The following is a 20,033-nucleotide window of genomic DNA, read 5'->3' on the forward strand; positions in this document are numbered from 1 at the left end:
ATGCCAGTGTTGTGCCTGTTTGCAGGGGAGGAAACTATTTTTTTTTCAAATGTTTAAAAATGTATGAGAAAACGTGAAACAAATTAATGACTAAGACTATAATAATTATGGACTGCTCGTAAATAACAAACGTCGATTTGAAGACAGGAAGCAAACCGATAGGCGTACACAGGTTTTGTCCAATGGGGTGTTCAAAAATCCGAAGTAGGCGTAACTTCCGGTTTAAATGTCACGTGACTAGATTGAAGTCGTGTGACGTGAGAGTGAATGGCAACGCGAATAACATTACTAACGTACAGTAAGTACCCATGGTCTTTTAAAATCATTCTTGAGTTTCATCCGATGTCACGTATTATTTTTGCGAATTTGTAATATTGTTTTTCTTGTATACGTGTTTTGAACGTGCCTAGCTTGATGCCTTTGACTGGCTCGGAGGTTTACCGTTTGCTGGTGGTAACATTAACTTTCTCGCATAATTTGAGTCTTGATTGCAATTGTCATAAGTTGTAGCTACAAACAAGGAAGGCACAAGGAGTAGACGAAGATAATACAGCAATTGGGGAAACAAAAGACTCTGCCTGCCAGCACATTTCTAAATTACCTGTAATTTTATTGTTCCGTGTGGACAATTACATTAACATATGACTACAATTTATTTTTTTGTACAGTACATCCAGTCTTAGTGCCGTGTCAGAGCATGCAGGTCAAATGGGGAATGATTTGATGAGATACAATGCCAAAAAAGTGTTGTCATCATCTGTATAGCAAAAGGGGACAAAGATCCATCATTTGACCTGTCTCACGCCTGTAAAATTAATAATCTAGGACATGTCATCACTGATCAAATATTTGATGATATGCACAGACAAACATGTTACATGCGGAAGCTAGCATGTTGGTTAGAAAATTCCACAAGTGTTTGGAGAATGTTCATTAAGGCATATTGTACTGCTCCCTTGTGAACAAATTCAAAAAGTCAAGCATCTATAAGTTCTATAGTGCGTAAAAAGACTGCATGTGCATATTTCTTGGAAGGCCAAGGTGCAAGTGAAACGTTTTGTAGTGCATTTAATACTTTTCATGCACTGTTGGGAAATGGTAATATAGATTTATAAGCCATTTGAATGCTTCTCCGAATTGGATCATTGTGCTGCCGTCAAATCCTGGCTTTAGTTCTTTGTGAAACTAGTTGAATTATTATTATTTTCATTTATTTTGTTCTTTTCTTCTTAAATATTGAAATCATAAATTTGATTGTGTATTGGATGTGTTTTTTAATGGACTATGAGTCTGCTGAATAAAGATTCAAATCCCATATGATGCTTTCTCCTGTCTTGCAGGCCACTGGCACATCATGTATCTATCAAGCTGCTGAGCTGCTACATTTTCTCTTGACCATGGATCCTGAACAGCAGCTACCTCCATCTGTGGCCACCTCCCAGGCCATTGCAGAATACTTTCCATGGGACGTTCGATTCCAACTTATTGGCCTGGGTTTTGCCTTCTACGCATCGGTCTTCCTCCTCGCTCACTTCCTGTCTTCATCGCTATCCCGCATGTACAATTGCCTCCAAGCTAAAGAGAAGGTTTTCTGGTGCCTTGCAGCTACCCGCGCAGTGTTTGGCATCCAGAGTTCAGTCGCTGGTCTCAGAGCACTGACTCAGGACTCAAGGTTGAGCAGAGACATAGCGAGTGGGCAGGAGGACTGGTCATGGTTTAATATGCTCACAGCCACAGGGTTCTTTGTCTTTGAGAATGCAGCATTTCATGCCTACAGTTTTATGTTTCGGTCACTTGACCTCGCCCTGGCAACGCACCATTTCTTCGCCCTGGCAGGATACGGAGGGGGAATTATGTCAGATTCCATGGGCCACTTTGTGCCAATGGTGGTGCTACTGTTGGAAATGAGCACACCATTCACCTGCATATCCTGGATGCTTCTGAAGGTAAGACAATATTGCATCGCCTGTGTTTTGTTTATCTTTTTAGGGTGCAATTTGAGATGAAATGGTATGAACATATCCGATCACTATTGTGTTTCCAATTGTAAAATAATGGTTTTGAAATAGTAATACTTTTTTGTACTCCATTTAATATATGTCGTACAAAAGTCGTCAGCTTTCATTTTAAATCATAAAAATATGTTTTATGTTCTTAGAGAAAGAAGTTATATTTGTATTTCTTGTTCTGCCGTTTAAATCACATTCAGTTCATCAAAGCGCATTACAGATGTTAAATAGTCAGTCGTTTTCAATTGTACTTTGTGCAAGTAATTACATTTGGTCTACATGCATGAGGCACACGCGACAGAAGACATTCTTTCAGGAGTTGGACGTATGCTTGTATGTGGCTTACATTGGGAAGGGAAGAATTCCTTTGTCTTGACTAAAGTCCCACTTCTTGCTCAAAACAAAACAATAACTTCAAAGCACAATGCAGGTTTTTGGAACTGTGCAGAAAATACTAATATAAAACACATTGTGTGATGGTCTGAGATTTAATTTTTTTTTAACAGTAATTAAAGCAAGTAGGGCTGGGCAATATGGCCCAAAAATACAAATCTCATACTGGATAATTATGATTTTAATAATAAAAAAACAAAAACAAACATTTATTTATAGGTTTTATTTATTCAAAAATAAATCCTGAGCAAAATGTTCAGACAACAATATTCTATACTGATTTTAAATCAGTTTTAACGTAAACTTAACATTCTTAGCTTGTGCAAAAAATAGCTATTCATAAGAGTATTATTTATATGCACCTCGATTTCACGATTTTGCAAATTTTCAATGATTTGATTTTTAAAATGAAGATTAATCAAATTAATTTAATTTATTGCCCAGCCATAAAAGTTAGTAAAAAAAAAAAACTGCAAACAGAAAAAATATTTATTGTGGGCTAATGTTTAGTATCAGGAAGAAAAAAAAAAGTATATATATATTATATATATATTTTTTTACATTTTAATATTATTGGAGAAAATTTCATTCATTTTAGCAGTTTTGTTAAAAAGTAAAACTCATAGCATCAACACATTCCACATATCGATTCGTGAAATAAGGAAAGATACTTTTCACAAAGCCAAATCCAACCAGTTTCTTACATTTAAGCAGAAGTCAACCCAAACATTTTCTTTACAATATGATGTATGTGCCCCCACTCGTATAAACACGGCATTATGATTAATATTGGGGTGTTGAATGTGAGTTAAGCAGCAAAAACCACCCGTTTTTAATCCATCTCTGCGGCGTCCATTTTGCGACTTGCTGTCGACTGAAAATGACATCACAGTTGCTCGGGTAACGACCAATCACGGCTCACCTTCAGAAAGCAAGTGAGCTGTGATTGGTCGTTTGTGATCTTTTTCTCCATTTGCTTTTTGTTTGTTGATGAAATTGTGACATCCCTAGTACATAATGTACAGGGTTTTTTGTTTTATTTCTTTCCTTCTCGCTCTCTCTCTGTTCATGTTAGGCCGGCTGGGCCAGAAGTCTGTTCTGGAAAGCCAACCAATGGATGATGATCCACATGTTCCACTGTCGCATTGTCCTAACCTACTACCTTTGGTGGACAAGCTTTAACCACTGGGAGGTGATCAACAACCACTTCCCCCTGGCCTTACGCCTCATCTTCTTCATCGGCCTGCTTCTGCTCACCATTATCATGAATCCATTTTGGACCTACAAGAAGACCATGCAGCTCTTCAACCCTGTTGACTGGAACTTTAGCAATAAGCCGGCACCTGGAAACAACCGCACCGAGGATCAGGCTGATGCTGCTGTCAAACCTCATGCAAGTTAAGAAGTAACAGCGAAGTTGATTACCAGGCGCAGTTACTTTTTAAGGTGACTTAAAAGGAACCCCGACTGTAATGACAAGTTTGCTCTATATTATGTATTTGGTTGTTACTAACATAAGTATGAGATTCGTTTTTCAAAAATCATTTCCAGTTTAATACATTTTGTAGAAATTTTATTTACACGTACGGCGCCATTGTTTACGTACGTCGCAACGCATTCGGCGCGTGGTGACGTAGAATGGCGGCTGGCTCTCTGCCGAGCAACGTGAAATTGTAAATAACGTAACGACGTGAATAACAATGGCGCCGTACGTCCAAATAAAGTTTGAATCTCATAGTTGTGTTAGCAACAACCAAATAAATAATATAGAGCAAACTTGTCATTACAGTTGTGGTTCCTTTTAAGCTTTTTTTGAAAGAAAAAAAAACACCAGAATCTACCTACTTTTTATTTGTACTATTCACTTGAAGTAATTCCCATTTACTTGTTCTTCACATTTGTATTTTAAATTAACATATATATATATATATATATATATGTGTGTATTCTGCGCAAATTCGGTAGATCCTGATGTTCCTATGAGCGTAAGGCTGTAAATGCACCAAGCGGAGTGACAATTTGGTGGCAGAAACGCGGTCTAAAGTTGCACTTGCTCTCACCACATCTGTATACTGGCACAGCTGGCGATTTTGGTGACTTCGATTTGATTTTAAATATGTTCTTAGCTCAATTCGGCTCACTGTAATATGATGATTCTCGATCAAATAATCACCCAATTCTACATATACTGCCCTTTGGAAGGTAATCGTTTGGGTGGGACGTAAAAAATGAATGCATTACTGATTGGCACCGCTCCGCGGCCCGGTGATGATGACAGATTTAAACCACAATTATGAGGAACTAAAGTGTGAATTTTTGGCGTGTGTAGAGAAGCTGTTAAGTGGAAACCATGCTTTAAATAGACAAAACGCAGTATGATGTGGTTCTTCTTTTGAATTATAGTTGAAAATAACAGCAGACGACTGAGCAGACGGCGATTCAACTTTTGAGTCCACTATACAACAAAACAGTATTCTCAGTTTTTCACAGTAGTTGTGTCAAGTATAAAACATGTTGTAGTTCATCAATGCTGAATGAACGACTGGGACATGCCCAGACTACGGCTCTGTTGGACGAATGCTTTCATCATAAACCTTAAAAGGGTAAGTCAGCCTTAAACATTTATTGACAATACCATGTTATATGTGACCTCACTAGTCTAAACATTACATTGGTGGAATATAAGTTAAGCAGCAAAATCCAGCAGTTTTATTGAATATCAGAAGGCGGCCATTTTGCCACTTGCTGTCGACTGAAGATGACATCACAGTTGCTCAAGGCTCAGGCAACGACCAATCACAACTCACCTGTTTTCTGAAGCACAGCTGTGATTGGTTGTTACCTGAGACCTAAGCAACTATGATGATGATTAACCAGAATACTGTATTTAGACTAGTGGTGCTGCATGGAACATATTGTCAATATTTTTTGGGGGGAGGGAGGGGGGGTTGACTAAGTATTTAAGTATGTTACCAAAAGATTTCAATAGGTTACATGTGTTATTTTTCACAGTATGACAGAGTGTAGCATGCAATGGTTTTTAATTGCAGAAAATTATTTTAACAAGTGGAAGATGCTTTTTTTCCTTTCTGTGCTCATTATTAACTGAAACAGGTTTGATTCAGAATTACCGCAAAGTGTTTTAAAATGCAATCCAGGTACGTTCATGTGATTGTTGCCGTGTGCTAATTAGTTCCAGAAAAGGTCAAGGCCATGTGGTTGTCCAAAGCACGAGTCATCATTCCACAGTCGGGTTGGCCCAAAATACAGGGTTGCAAAAAGTTGATCAATTTCAATTTTTATTTAAAAAAATCTGTACTATTGGTCAGAACCACACATGTAGGTGTTTTTTTTTTTTAATTATTATTATTTTATTTTTTTACAAATTATTACCCAATCAATAGTGTTCTAAATGGCTTGCTCTGATGGATGCCATGGTTGAACAAACATGCTGTTTTGGGGGTCTCCTGAAAAGTGCTATTTTGGAGGTACAAGGATTTGGCCTGACGCTAGCGAAATGTAGTTGTCATCCATATACTTTGTTAATTATTTGTTACCACATGAAATGAATCACCCCATAGATGAATAGGTCAACGAGGGCCCATTGAATGGCCACCAAAATCACAAGGGGTGTTCAAGTTAAAGTACAGTACTATATACATGAAAACCTCACTGTTGATGATGTGTAAATTCACAAGAAAAGTATGCCAAGGAATTGATTTTCTGTCGAAGTGTGCGTGAGTGTAGAAAGTACAGGAATGTGTAAATGCTCAGGGTCATTAATTATGACAATATGAGGTTGTACTTCATGGCCATTTGTGGGTGTAAGTGCACATGTGACTTAATAAAGCTTTTTTTGAACCGTAGTGTGCTGAGATCCTCATGTATGTTATTAAAATAGGTTTGCTAAGGAACTATACAGTATGCTGGTAATTTGTTGTAAATATATTTTATTACATACATATAAGAAAAGCGTATGTTTATATGAAAATGCAACATTTGAATGAAAATAATAAAAGAGTTACTCTATGGCAAAAATATAAAGAATTTACACATGATCTTATATTTATGTACAATAAACCAATAAATTAGTCAGTGTAAAACTTGAAAAGTTTTGGTTTAAAATATATTTTTTAAATAAAGTACTTCTCATTACATATTTACTGTATAACAGTAAGCAGTATAGTTGTTTCAGATGGCATCCCAGGCCATTGTAGAATACTTTTCATCAGTCAGTTGTTTATAAATATTGCGAGGCTTCCAACAGGATATGTTCTCAAAGGGCAAGTGTTATTATCAGCAGGATGCAACAGAGATGCAAAGAGACTGGAAGAGTCACATGATCAGAAAGTTTAAGTGAACATCCCTGGAAATGTATCTGTGTACATGGATCAGACACCTGTCGTGAATCTTGTCATTCAGCTCCTTGTTAGAAAACTGCAAGCTGTGTAAAAAGCAGTTCAACGTGTGCATTCAAAAGTTTAGAAAAGGGCAAATTAAGCTCCTATAATTGTTTTAATGTTCAAAAATGCCTCATAATGTTTTAATAATTAGACCTAGCATGCAGAATATTGCATTTAATGTTGATGTTTAAAAAAATAAAAACATATGAATAAGTGTTCTGGTTGACCAGTTCACATATATTATCAGTTCACATGGTCCCCAGGTTAATATTTAACTTTTGATTAAAACGCTTCCCAACGTTGTTGTTAAATCTTTAACTGTGTCCATAAAAGGTTGACATTAGGTATTGTAACAATTGTGTAAATGGTTCCCTTCCCTATCATTATTTTAAGCGTATTGAGCAATAGCACATATTATACACGTTAGAAAAATCTCTTGGCACACTACCAAACAAAAATGTCACAAAGGTAACACAATATAATAATGGTCTTGTGTCAGTTTAGTCACAAATTGACTTACTCACATAAGTTTCGAAACCCTTAAATGAAAATGAATAATTTCCTGATCTCACGACACTGTGTTTGGGAAATTAAGAATCACTGCATGGTGAACAGTGAACACTGATGTGTACCTAACGAAAAGTGTGAAAATATTAAAAACGTCTTTCAGTGTGGAAACATAACAATTAGAAAGCGAGCGTCCTATTTCCAGAAGATCATCAATCGATCCCAAATCTTCTCAGGACAGCTGTGCAGTGGGGACTCGGGAGCCACCTCACAAGTCACGTGGCCACATTCCAGTTCTCCCGGGGAGGAAGAAGTTGGCTAATTGATTGACGTCTTCGCTCCTCCAATGGACGCGTGCTAAATTCGCCCATCGACCAATCAGATGATTGCTTTGGACATGAGGGGTTTCCCCAGGATGGAGCCAGTTTGGATCGAAGGGAGACTAGTTAAAACGGACACCAGGCGAAAGTGTAGTGATGTCTAGTCGCTAATCCAACATTGCTTGTAACGGGTACAGGATTACTCCAAAAGGATAAACTGTAGCGCTTGGTTAAAGTCGTGAAATGGTGAGTTGAAAATGTGTTTTATTATTTCTGTCAGAGTTCTATAACTAAAACTCATGTATTTACTTTCACTTTTTTACTAACGTTAAATTTAGGTGCTGGAAAATGTGCTAAGGTTTTTTTTGCTTGGTGCACGATGAAGTTGGCGTGTTGGGACACGGATTTTACGTGGCGCCACAGGTTGTCAAGTTGCCAATTTTAACGCTGTCCAATAACGTTACTAAGTGTCAACGTGTCCGGGTAGCAGACAATTTTTTTTAAAGCTCCAAGTAATTGATTCACCACGCTTTCATAAAGAAAACAACGGAAGTATAATTGTATTGTAATTTTACTGACGCATAATAAATCAAGTTTGCATGTGCTATTTAGTGAGGAAGTGTAAAGTCTTTCTAAACTGGCGCAGCCAAGGCAACAACAAAATTCAAGTAGTCATGCATGGCATTCCTGAGTGAGCAGACTTCCTAGCTCCGGTCATCTGGAACGTATGTTTTTATTCTTTACAGGTAGACAAAAACAAAACATACATTTCCCATTCTCTCAATATTTGTTTAATAAAACTATATATGTTGTCATCCACTCAAGAATGGTACTGTACGTGTACATGTGCAGTCTGCTGTCTTTTGCCATTCATGGGTTAGAGTCTTCATTTGTTTAGCAAATCGCCATGGTGGCTTGGCTGTGACTACAAATGCACCCCCCTTCCCTCTGTAAACATCTTGAGTGAGCTCTTTGGGAGTACAGGTATATTTTTCTCTCACTGGAGTGCAGTTTCCTTCTGTGAGCTCTCAACTGAGTCGTGAATGTTCTGAATCACACCCCACTAATCACACAAGTCAATTTTTATTAATTTGATAGACAACAAAACGGTTAGTGTACAATTGAATAACTAGTGGCATGTGTTGGGAGACTTGGATCATACGGTTAAGTCTGTAAATGTTTGCCGTCAATCCGATTTGTTGTTTTCATCACCACCTTATTTAAGCAAGTTGCTGCTTAAGCGCGCGGGGACAGTTCAGGGTACGGGTGTCTTGCTCAAGCAGGTGTGTCCAGGGATGGCCTTGAACCGCAGTTCCCACGGTGACAGGTGACAATCTTAACTGAACAACATTTTACCACCACAGTACCCTTGTTCCTGACACAGGTGTGCATGCACACTGAAAATCTTAAATATTTGTGAACCAAGCGTTTGCTTTTTTAAAATTATTATTATTATTATTTTTAGTAGAGCTGTAGACGTGGTGTTGTGTTGTTCATCAACACCTTGCTCAAACAAACTACGGTAGTCTTTTTAGGGGACGCGCTGAATGGACTTCATGGTTCTCAGTTTCGCTTTCTCTGAGAAACCGGTCCGTGGTGCAAAAAAGAAGATTGGCGACTGCTACCCTACAGAACTACACCAAATAAGATATCAATTAGATGATCAATTCTTCAAGTCTGTTCCCCTATTACGTAAAACAGGTCTTAATACAAGGTCTCTTGCCATTCTTTGGTCAAAATATAGAAAAACAAAAGTATTAAGCACACATAACATAACATCCTCTTGTAGAGACTTTATTATATCCAACTATTTAACAAAATCTCAAGATATTTCCCAATGCATTCTCACTACTTTGTTGGCTTAAACTTTCAAAGTTTTTGTTGTGGCTTACTGTTTAGGCTGGGACCAGTTACAACAGTGTCACCACATTCTTATACAATTGCCTAATCTTTCATTAGATGACATATTTGGTAGAATTTTCCAGTATTGACTCCATGGTCCCTCATATGAACTTATGAAGTCAACATAGCTTTTTTTTTTTTTTTGTAATAAAATAGTCAGTCTATTAATTAGAAGGCATTCTAATTTGAAACACCGGAGCTGTCAGACATGCAATCCTTTCTTTTACTGTATATACAATATCACATCTCAAGTTTACTTCCGGCAATCCACACGAGTGAGGTCCACAAATATAACTGCCAGGTGACGTACGATACCAAACCGCTGCTTTGATTGCATGTTGATTATTCTCAATGTACGTCCATGGATATTTTTAGAAAACCCCAAACTTTTTTGCTCCGCTGCAGTCACCAGGCTTCCCACCCTGCTTGAGGCGTGGGTGGGAAGTATAGCGTTTGGTGCAGATTTTCTTGATGGTTCATCTAAGTTTGAGCCACACTTGAGATTTAGAAAGGAGGTTTTACTGAAGATTGTTGTTCTGGCTGGAAGTGATCAACTGTTGTAGGTCGTTTTAGTCGGATCCATAAATCGTGAGTGTAGTAATTGTGCTGTATTCTGAGCATGTTTGTCTCAACCACATGCTCTGACTGTAGTCCAGGTCAGGCCAAGGAAATGGAACAACAGAAACTGCTTATTAAGGCTGCTCAGTTTGGACGGTTTGCACTTTTCACTTGGAAATTTGGAATACCCTCATAGTTTTTCTTTAGTTAGAAGAAAAGGAATCTTTAGCTTTTCGTGAACATATTTTTGTGTGTGGCTCTTGAAACTACCAATGATGCGAAGCACTAGGCAAATATTACACAAATATCTGTTCAAATGCAATGATAAAAAACAACAACTTTTAATGTCGTTTAAAAAAGAAAAGAAAAGCAAAATTAGTATGCTGCCAGCAACTGTCTTGTATTGCCTCAAATCTTCTTGCAAATGATTTTCTTAAATTATCTAGTCTTTGTAAACTGAGCTAAATTTACTTTAATCCTGGCTAATAAACCACGATTCAGACACAACACTCAATTAAACAAGCCATAAATATTCCGAAAAAGCAACAAAAGTCTTCCCCTTCTTACACCACCCTCTCCCCAGGCTTTGTTTTAGGGCTTTCAGCTTGTCATTAAGTACACTCCCAAAACATCAGTTGGAGAACCAAACCAGGGCTTTCATTGTGAGTGATCACCAGATGGTGTAAATGTAACGTCATGGAATGGTTCTGACATAGTTGCTTAATCTGTTTCCAGAATGACATAACATTTACTATGAAATATGCACAAGCACTACATTTTTGTTATTTATTTTTCTGAATTTGATTGCGTTAATGAGCGTGACATTCTCTCGTCTTTGGGTGTTTTAAACGCAGGTAATACGCAGGTGAACAATTTGTCTGCATTACACCAGCAGCCCAGATGTTTCCTTGTCTGAAACAGTTCAGTGATCCTAACATGCAATCACATGCTCAACTGAGGCTGTCATCAACCATGGGGTGGATTGGAGTTGTCTTTGGCTCTCTTTTCAGTCTTTGACGAATGGTGCTTGTGTTATGTCCGGAGACGGTTGCCTTCTAAAAAGGTGAATTTTGTTTTCAAAGAAGACAAAGAAATAAAGCAACACAAAACCGAGACAGAATGAATGACTAATCTCATCTTTCTTATCTGTCTGTCTGTCTAACAGGGGAAGCAAATCTCTCCCTTTGTTTAGTTCTGACATGGTACTCAAAAGCAGAGACTGCTAATCCTGACTATTACGGTAACCTCAACTCTCTCTAGTTCAAAAAACACACAAAGATGTCATTGCTTCCTTCCTTTCCACCCTTCCCTCATTCCCTAGCTGTCCTAGGCAACGAGTAGATAGATGAGTCACCCTGTTGAAATTCTGTTTGGACTTGACTTTTCATCTTATAGTTTCAGTGTTATCAATATATTGATACTCTCACAAGCATCAATTGATTAATCAATCAATTAACAAATGAAAGTGCTTGACTTTGTGCCACTTTCCTTGTTCCTCGGTGCTAATATGAATAGCAGCGATCGGGGTTATCCTCAAGACGTTAGCTTTTGGCTAAAGTTGGACCCTCTGCGAGCTTCCGTGATGTCATCAGTGCCACCGGCGTAAGAATGCTACTTCTTGTTATAAACACGGTAGATCGCAATTATCTGCTGGTGTTTACAACCTGTTTGAACAATATATGTAACAGTTGACTTTCTCCCCCTCTTTTTCCATTGTCCTGTTTATCCCCAGGCTATGTATACTTCACCTGCACGTGTTGGCGGTAGCACTGTCCACCAGTCTCCCTACGATCTGTAGACAGACACTGATCCCGTGTTCACACTCTCCCGTCTGGCCTTGTGCCCTGTACATGGGGCGGAGGACTGAAAAGCGGAGGATTGCACATTATTTGCAGACAAAACAAGCTTTCAGACTCACAATGACTTATCTTGGTGACTATGTCCCCACTCTTGTGGCTTTGTTTTCCACATAACTGGACAGTTGGGGACTTATGCTGGAAAGATTTAGTGAATAGCATGCACAGCATACATGCCTCAACAATGACTGCTTTATGCTACACTACAAGCATGATGATGTCACGGACTTGTCATCTGCTCTTGAGGATAATTGGAAACGGTTTTGTTTTTAGGACTTTGGCAGAAGTGTTACCTCTGGTTGTAAATGAACAAAGATTGTGATGGTGAGGAATGCAGTGCCTCTCATGCCCATGCAGGTCTAAATTAGCGTCTCTCTTCTTTCTTGTTAGCATGCATAGATGCTTTCCCCGAGCCCTGCAATTACCACATTGACCTTGAAATGAGTGAAAAAATTACAATATTATTTTCTTCTCTTGGTGGAAGAGCTTAAACATAATCGTAACACTGATTCATATTGCTTTTTATGACGGTTGCTAGTGCTACACAGGGTGCCCAATGCCATGCTATTAAACTATTCATTATAAGGTTATCAACTAAAGCCCCAAGACATTACATTCTCCTAGTACAATTTGCATGTAATTGTTGTGTAAACTACAACTCGATCAATTACTCAGTCGGAACTCAGGCGCTTCTTTTGTTTTCATTCATCCACCGATTTGTGTGAATTGGCACTCAATGGTAGGCATTCTGCTGTTGAACTTGACACAAATTACATAATAGAGCCCAACAAAAAACACAATTTCGCTAGGTGGTTAAGTGATCATTAGACAATCAAAGTTTGTATTGAAATGACAGCTTGTCCCCCCCCCCCCCCCCTTTCTTTCCTTTAGGAATGTTTGTGCACATAGTTGATCCTCTGCATGCTGTCTGAAGAGCTTGTACAGGCGAAGAGCATTAAAGATGGATATGGAAGAATTCCCTCCCCCGCCCGCTGAAAGTAAGGTCAACACCGCTTCTTCACAAATCCTACACAGACTGTTCTCAACAATTTTCATGGCCGGTTAGCTCAGTTGGTTAGAGCGTGGTGCTAATAACGCCAAGGTCGCGGGTTCGATCCCCGTACGGGCCAAAGTTTTAGTGGACTAACTTCCACTTGAAGCTAGTTTTTAGAGAAAGATTACAGTTTGAAGTGCAGTAATTTCTGGACTATAAGTCGCTACTTTTTTCACTTGCATTCGGCCCTGCGCCTAATACAAGGGTGCGGCTTATCCATCACATCACAAGGGGGCGTACTATAAAGGAAGCCCAAGAGCGTCAGGCAGAGCAAAACAAACCAAGTGAGCCCAAATACAGTTTGCGCCCTCATTATGGAAAAGAAAGTAGCGGGAACCCGGTGCGGTAACATTAAAACACTCGAGTATTCCCCAAATTTAGCTAGCGCGGCTTATAGTCAGGTGCGCTTTATAGTCCAGAAATGACTGTACCTTAATCCAACTCATTATGGACTGATATGTCATATTTTGCCTGGATCATTTCTTGCAATGTGCATCGTGAACACACTGCTGTGAGGAGTGGGTAGATGATTGAGGGAGTCACAAGAGTAAAATGTGCTGCGTGTGTACACTAGACAATGTGCCTCAGTGTCGGACTGAATGCTTCTTCATCGCACACAACGACTTGAAGACAGCATTCAGGAAGAGACACAGGTCAGAGAAATCGCCAGCTGGCTTCTCACTTGCTTTTCAGCGGAAGTGGGTATTACCGTCATTTCTCAAGCATCATACGCACGCTAATATAATTTTTGATTTTCCTTTGTACTCATGTATTGTTCGTTCTTCACACTTGGGGAACCACTAGTTGTGCTTTGCCTGTGTCCCGCATGCACAATTAGGATCAAACACATAGAAAAAGACTGATAGCATCTCTGCCTGTAGGTTTGCCATTTCTTAAGCACCTTGAGTGTGTGGTAGATAGGCACGGGGTCACAGTGTTGCCCTGTGGCACTAGTCGCAGCCGGCGTTGGAACGCCCTGACTAGTAGGGTGGAACAACTACGTGTCAAAGTGTGTGGGACTTACAGCAGTTATTTAAAGATGCATGCACGGCTGTGTGAAGGACTTCAAAGCTTCTAGCTTTGCTTATGGTCTGATCGTGAGTTCAGTTTTACTTGCTTGACATTATCAGTCACCTAATAAAAGTCAAATACCTTCACTAATGTGTTTAAAAAAAAATTGCTAGGGTCAAATGTCTGACAAGCAATGATGAAAGAATAGAGCGAAACATTTTCTGAGGGTGGCAGGAGAAGCTGCGTAACATTAGTCCATTAACTCATTCACTGCCATTGACGGCTATTGACGTAATAAATTTGTTTAAACAATTTCAATTAGTTTCAATTTTTTTTGCCACTTTTGTTAACAAGAGTGTGACAACCTAGATTTTTTTATAGTACATTTAGAATGGATATAAAATTTGTGATTAATTGTGAGTTAACTATTGAAGTCATGCGATTAATTACAATTAAAAAAATACTTGTCTGACGCCCCTAATTTTTAATAATCTTTCCTTTTATTTATTTTTATTAGGGTCATCAGGCGATTTTTAAAATTTTTTTGTAATTTAATGACATGACTTCACTAGTTAACTCAAGATTAATCACACATTTTATATCTGTTCTAAATGTACAATAAAAAAAATTCTAGGTTTTCATACTCTTGTTAACAAAAGTGGAAAATAATGTGAACCTACTAGAAATAGTTCAAATGAAATTTTGACGTCTATAGCCGTCAATGGCAGTGAATGAGTTAAAGAAGAGGAACACAAGCCAAATGGCACAGAGAGAAGAAGCAGCTGAATTTGTGAGTTGCTTTGATGTACTGCCAAGATGCGTACCAAAAACAGCTTTTTTTAAAGAGAGATCTGAAGTTGTCACGGAATGTAAGGTTCACATTTCCTGAGCAGGTTGATAGCATGTAAGAATTTTGGCTCAGTCACGCCAAAAGCTGTTAGAATGTGCTCATAGTCATGACCTGGGGTTAGACATTGACCGCTTACCAGTTTGACGGTTTATCACGGTTTTAAAAAGTAAAGGTTTCAATAATCAGCAAAAAATCACCGTCACCAGGGCACTTCCAAGCAGGGCATATGCTGTGATCTTTTTTTTTTTTTTTTTAACTCAATAAGCTACCTCTTTGATAATAATGACAAGAGGCCAGATACAGTTTTTTATTTTTTATTTTTTTAACTCTCTTTCTGGGCTGAACAGAGACAGGAGGGGTGAGCACACACACCACACATATCACACCATACATATGAGAGAGATTTTGTCACAGTGCTACTTAGCTCGCGGCATACTTACGCGGATGCCTTTTTGCCGATATGTTGATGCATTGTCGTTAAAAACGGAAAAAAAAAAACTCATGGTGCCAGCGGGTACCTGTTAGCACCCAAAGACAACATGAGTAGCACAAGAGCCTGTTCTAAAAATAGATAATCAATGACGAGACACTGTGACTTACTAAAGATGGTAACATTTATTTATAATTTTCAAGTTAACATGGCACACGTTTGTACCAATTCATTATTTTGTTTAAAAAGAAATAATTGGAGTTTAGTGGGAATTTCCTTTTGCTTCTCAGATAAAAAAAAAAAAAAAAAGGGCATCTTAGAGCTTTAATTTAAGTATAGCGCAATATTTTTACTCAAGGCATACTGTCAGAATCTAATATCGGCCCATGCCTACCTGGGATATGAAAAAGCATGGCTTCTTATGACTTATTATAGTATAAATATGGATATGAACGGTGTATGCCTTTTGCATATTTAATAACTATGTGGGTCTGATTTTTATTTTTTTTAAAGAACCCTTAACAAAAAAAGAGGAAGAATGTACCCCAAAAGAGATGAGAGTAATTTACCATATACTTTACTTTAACCATGCACCATATTCATATTTAACATCTTAATATTTATGGTGGTTTATTGATTTGACTCCTGTAACAGTTGAGGGACGTGATAACAGTAATATTTTTACAATTTAACCAGGATGAATAGACGCCTTAACATGAAGGCTCAGATTCTTTAAAAGATAATAAAAACATTCCAAGGTACACTTTGAGGGAAACGAAACGCCCGGTGCAAACTTGGAATTTTGTGTTATCTTTGGGAACGTTTTCAGGATTTCAGAGTCAAACTTTAGATTGAAAGTGATGTCACAGATGTTGCTCAGTCACACCCATTAAACCAAGAGTCACGTATAAACATAAGCTGCACTTCTCTCACAGCTGTTTTTAACTGGCCTAATTGCAATGTGGAAACTGGAACGACATTAATTGTGCGTTTCCATTCTGCTGCCGAGCGAGCGATTGCGATGCCTTGAATTACTAACGCAGTTACGGAGCTCCATATCGTCTTTCCTGAGGAGTAGAAAATGCTTTTTTGGAACTACATTATTTTTGGGGTGAGAAAATAAACCCGTTCTTGTCGACTCCACCCTTAATTATGAGTGTGTAAATCTTAAATAGACAGAAATGGAGCAAACACACATGAAAGCAGGAAAGTTATTTTTAAAAACCCATTTTGATTATTTTCACATGCATTTTTCAAAGCTGACAAAGCATTTACCATTTAGTGACGTTGCATTTGATCTCATCATACATTTGAATGTGTTGCTAATTTGCTGTTTGTTTGATGTGCGAATCAAATCTTTACAGATCCAAAGCACTCGCTTAATTTGTTGTGCTTTACTTTGATGTGATGGCGGACAGTTGTGTTTGAAGCCTTTGACTTTTGAGTGTGATCAAAGTTTTAATTTCAAGGGGAAAAAATGAGTTTTCTAAGCATTTTTTTATGTTCCAAATGGGCCTTTGAAACGTGACTGACATTCTAACACTAACCAACTGAGCTAACCGGCCATGTGTAGCGTGCATAATATCCAGTACGTTTGTCAAAGCAAGTGTCTTATTACACATTGGGAGTTGCTAAAAATTGTACACTGATAAGAATGATGTTGTGACTCAATTAAAACTAAAAAGTCATCCCACTAAATTACATTTTAAATAGGAGTAACACAAACACAAGTCAAATTATATTCAGTGAAAATAAAAACACTCAATACTGAGTAACCGGTGATTAACTACTAATTTATTTTCTGAAATTGTGCATGAATGTCAAATAGACAAAAAATATATAGGAATGCCCAAATTCAAATATTGCCCAACGATATCACTTTATAGCAATATTAAAAAAAATACATAAAATGAAATAAGCGAAGCAAAGTTAGCCACAAAGGTATGTTGCAACTACTCTGACAAGTTCAATAGTTACTTAAGTAAATGTGACACAATAAATGTAACCGGCTACTACTACCAAGCTTTTTCTAATCGCAGTTTTGGATGAAGATGAAGATGAAGGGGAAGCCTTTGACTTTGATGACAGTGGCAGCGACGTCCCCGAGGCAGACCGGCCACCCCCAAAGCCCAGCAACGAGGATCAGAGTTACAGCAGCGACCCTGCGTGTCATTCGGCAGAGAGTGAGCAAATATCTTCCATCTTACCTGACGCCCCTCCCTCGGCAGAATCGTCCGGATGCAAGTTCTTGACAGCTGCTGAACCGTCTGCTGCTGAGGGGACTGATGAAAAGGAGCTAGATTTACCACTGCCCCCTCCACCTGAGGATGTTTTCGAAACTGATGCTAGCGCAACAGGTTTGTGTCACACAAATTGTTGGCTTACTTTCTTTGATGTCGCGAATGTCGTATTTCCATGTAAGTCATTAACTTCTGAGCGCTTGGCAATTGGTAAAATGTTGTTCACCGTCCGTTGTCTCTCTTTGCTTTGATGAGATTATCTGATTAATCCTAAATGGGGTGGTATGTTTCTCCCATGACACTTTGTATCACTGACTGATTGCCTGCTGCTGCACTGGTTCTGGTTCTCATCACTAACAGTTGACAGCAGCAGCAATCTGGGCCAGATACTTTGTAGTATTTCTAATGAAGGAATGTGTGAATTGCAAGGCAGGGGCTCAGTAGTGACTGAACACCTCTTACTTGCATACAGTACTCTTTATTTATTTTCTTTTTTTTTTTAAATAATGCATACATCATATATAGAGGCAATTTGACTTTAGTGATCTTGGTGATCGACTGAAATGTCTTCATTTGTCGAAGCGGCTCTGAAATAAGACGCTACATGATATTTTTAATAGGGGTGTGAATTGCCTCGTACCTGGCGATTTGATAAGTGTCACGATTCGATTAGATACCGATTAATCATGATACGAATCTGTAAGTCAATTATTGCGATTTTTTTATTCAAAATTTTGAAAATACTAATCAGTATTAATAGACAAATTAAGCTTCATGAAACACTTGTGACAGTTTGACTCCTCTAGATGGCGTTCTTGGTTTAAATGGGCCAGTTAGCTAGCTAGCTAAACAGCTAACCAGACAGACAGACAGACAAATGAAGCTTTATGAAGCACCTGTGATATTTTTTTCACTCCTCTAGATGGCACTCTTGGTTTAAAAGCTAACCTCAAGTAAGATGTTTTGTTGAATATTTCCATCAAAAATGTATATTTAAAAATCGATACGAGAATTGTGCATGGTAATATAGCGATATATCGGCGAAACAATTTTTTTTTTAACACTCCTAATTTTTTATATTTATAAGCGATTTATGGGGGAACAAAATGGAGTTTAGTTATTTATTTTCCCATTCATTTCAATTGCTGTTTTTGCTATTCAAGGGCTGGGGCAGTTCCTGTCCCCCACAAATGGCAGTGATTGGCTGTAGAGTAAATGTAAAAGTTGTTTAAATAGATATATTACTCATCTTTTGATTGAATCTGTGATTGGTTCCTGATTGTGTAGAGGCGAGAGGCAATTTTTATTTTCATCTAGCGAAGTATTTAACCAACATCATGGTAACACCTGACAGGATGCTGTGCAGTTCTACACCACTGTCAGCTACAAATGCACTGAGTATATTATTGATGAAATGTTTAATACCCCATCTGAAATAAATGTTCTCATTGTAAGCACATATTTAAATGTCCAGTAAGGAATATTTAACAAAAAATAAACAAGAAAAAAAGTTGTAAATGAGCTAACAATTTGCCATATTTTCTCTCATCATTTACAATGCAACACCTCCATGTTTGCATATGAACAAAACACATCAGACAGATCTACATTTAATTTTGATTGTTTCGAGGGTAATGATGTATTTTGCCCTCATTGCGCTCAATGCCACATCTGTTTACTCACACCAGGGAGTGAACATCAGGAAGTGTTCAGCGATGTTCAAACTGTCCCAAGAAGCTCCTCCAAAGTCAACCCATACTCTGTGATCGACATCACTCCACTTGAGCTTCAGCACCACGAGCAGCACGATTGCTCTTCGTCTCCTTCTGAGCCAGGAGAGCCCAAAGAGCAAGTTGGAGAAGCCCCGGATACCCACAGCAGCCCTGGTGGCGTCACCTCAGGCTATTCCGTACCAGTGCCCTGCGGCTACGCAACTCCATCCGGCGTACCGCTCATCACGCCTGCTTACACCACACCTGTCATCATTCGACATCTTTCTGTGGATGAGGATGGTAAAACCATTTTTTCCTCCCTCAGATTTCTCTAAGCGATGTATGATCATTTCAATTAAAGATGCCTTTACATTTATCTGCAGTATTGGAGAAAATATTTCAAGGAGAAACATTTTTCCCATGTACCCCTTTGCCTTGCTACGGTCAAAGGTTATTTCATTTTTTGCCTGGAGTTAAATTCCTCCCAGCCTGCACAAAGACCTACATATCCAAGGTCATGACACGCTAGTGCTTGCTCAGCTTTCTGTCCGGCCTACTTTTCCACCCTCTCTCTTGTTCTTTTTCGTAAAGCCTTGCCACATGGAAATCTATACAGTACTATTTTTAGCCCCCCTGCCATAATATGTTTTGCCCATGAAGATTCTGCTCTTGCTGTAGAGTCTGATTATATTGAAAGTCATTTAAAGTTACAACGGATTAAAACATTTCACATACCGTAATTATTACAGTGCAAGTTATGTTAAGTAAACATCCAACAACAAAGACCA

General features: G+C 38.4%; 2 protein-coding genes and 1 non-coding gene across 6 annotated transcripts in view; all 3 read left to right on the top strand.

Moving 5' to 3' along the window:
* The first annotated feature begins 220 nt into the window (after positions 1-220).
* On the top strand, positions 221-6,268 carry cln8 (CLN8 transmembrane ER and ERGIC protein). The gene is made up of 3 exons (XM_086095797.1): positions 221-298; positions 1,341-1,946; positions 3,478-6,268. Exons 2-3 carry the CDS (start codon positions 1,398-1,400, stop codon positions 3,802-3,804), a joined length of 876 nt encoding a protein of 291 aa, XP_085951923.1. The 5' UTR covers positions 221-298; positions 1,341-1,397; the 3' UTR covers positions 3,805-6,268.
* Positions 6,269-7,730: 1,462 nt separating this feature from the next.
* Positions 7,731-20,033, top strand: part of arhgef10 (Rho guanine nucleotide exchange factor (GEF) 10) — a 50,578-nt gene continuing 38,275 nt past the window's right edge. For all 4 annotated transcript variants that reach the window (XM_086095253.1, XM_086095254.1, XM_086095255.1 and 1 more), the window contains exons 1-4: positions 7,731-7,878; positions 12,840-12,946; positions 17,333-17,650; positions 19,222-19,545. In XM_086095253.1, coding sequence (XP_085951379.1) covers positions 12,910-12,946; positions 17,333-17,650; positions 19,222-19,545 — 679 coding nt within the window. In that variant the 5' untranslated portion in view covers positions 7,731-7,878; positions 12,840-12,909. The remainder of the gene's footprint in view (positions 7,879-12,839; positions 12,947-17,332; positions 17,651-19,221; positions 19,546-20,033) is intronic.
* trnai-aau (transfer RNA isoleucine (anticodon AAU)) lies at positions 13,005-13,078 on the top strand. The gene has a single exon. It is a non-coding gene; the product is annotated as a tRNA-Ile (tRNA).

This window comes from Leptonotus elevatus, chromosome 14 (assembly GCF_054856555.1).
Source record: "Leptonotus elevatus isolate MCC_2025b chromosome 14, RoL_Lele_1.0, whole genome shotgun sequence".
Lineage (NCBI taxonomy): Eukaryota > Metazoa > Chordata > Actinopteri > Syngnathiformes > Syngnathidae > Leptonotus > Leptonotus elevatus.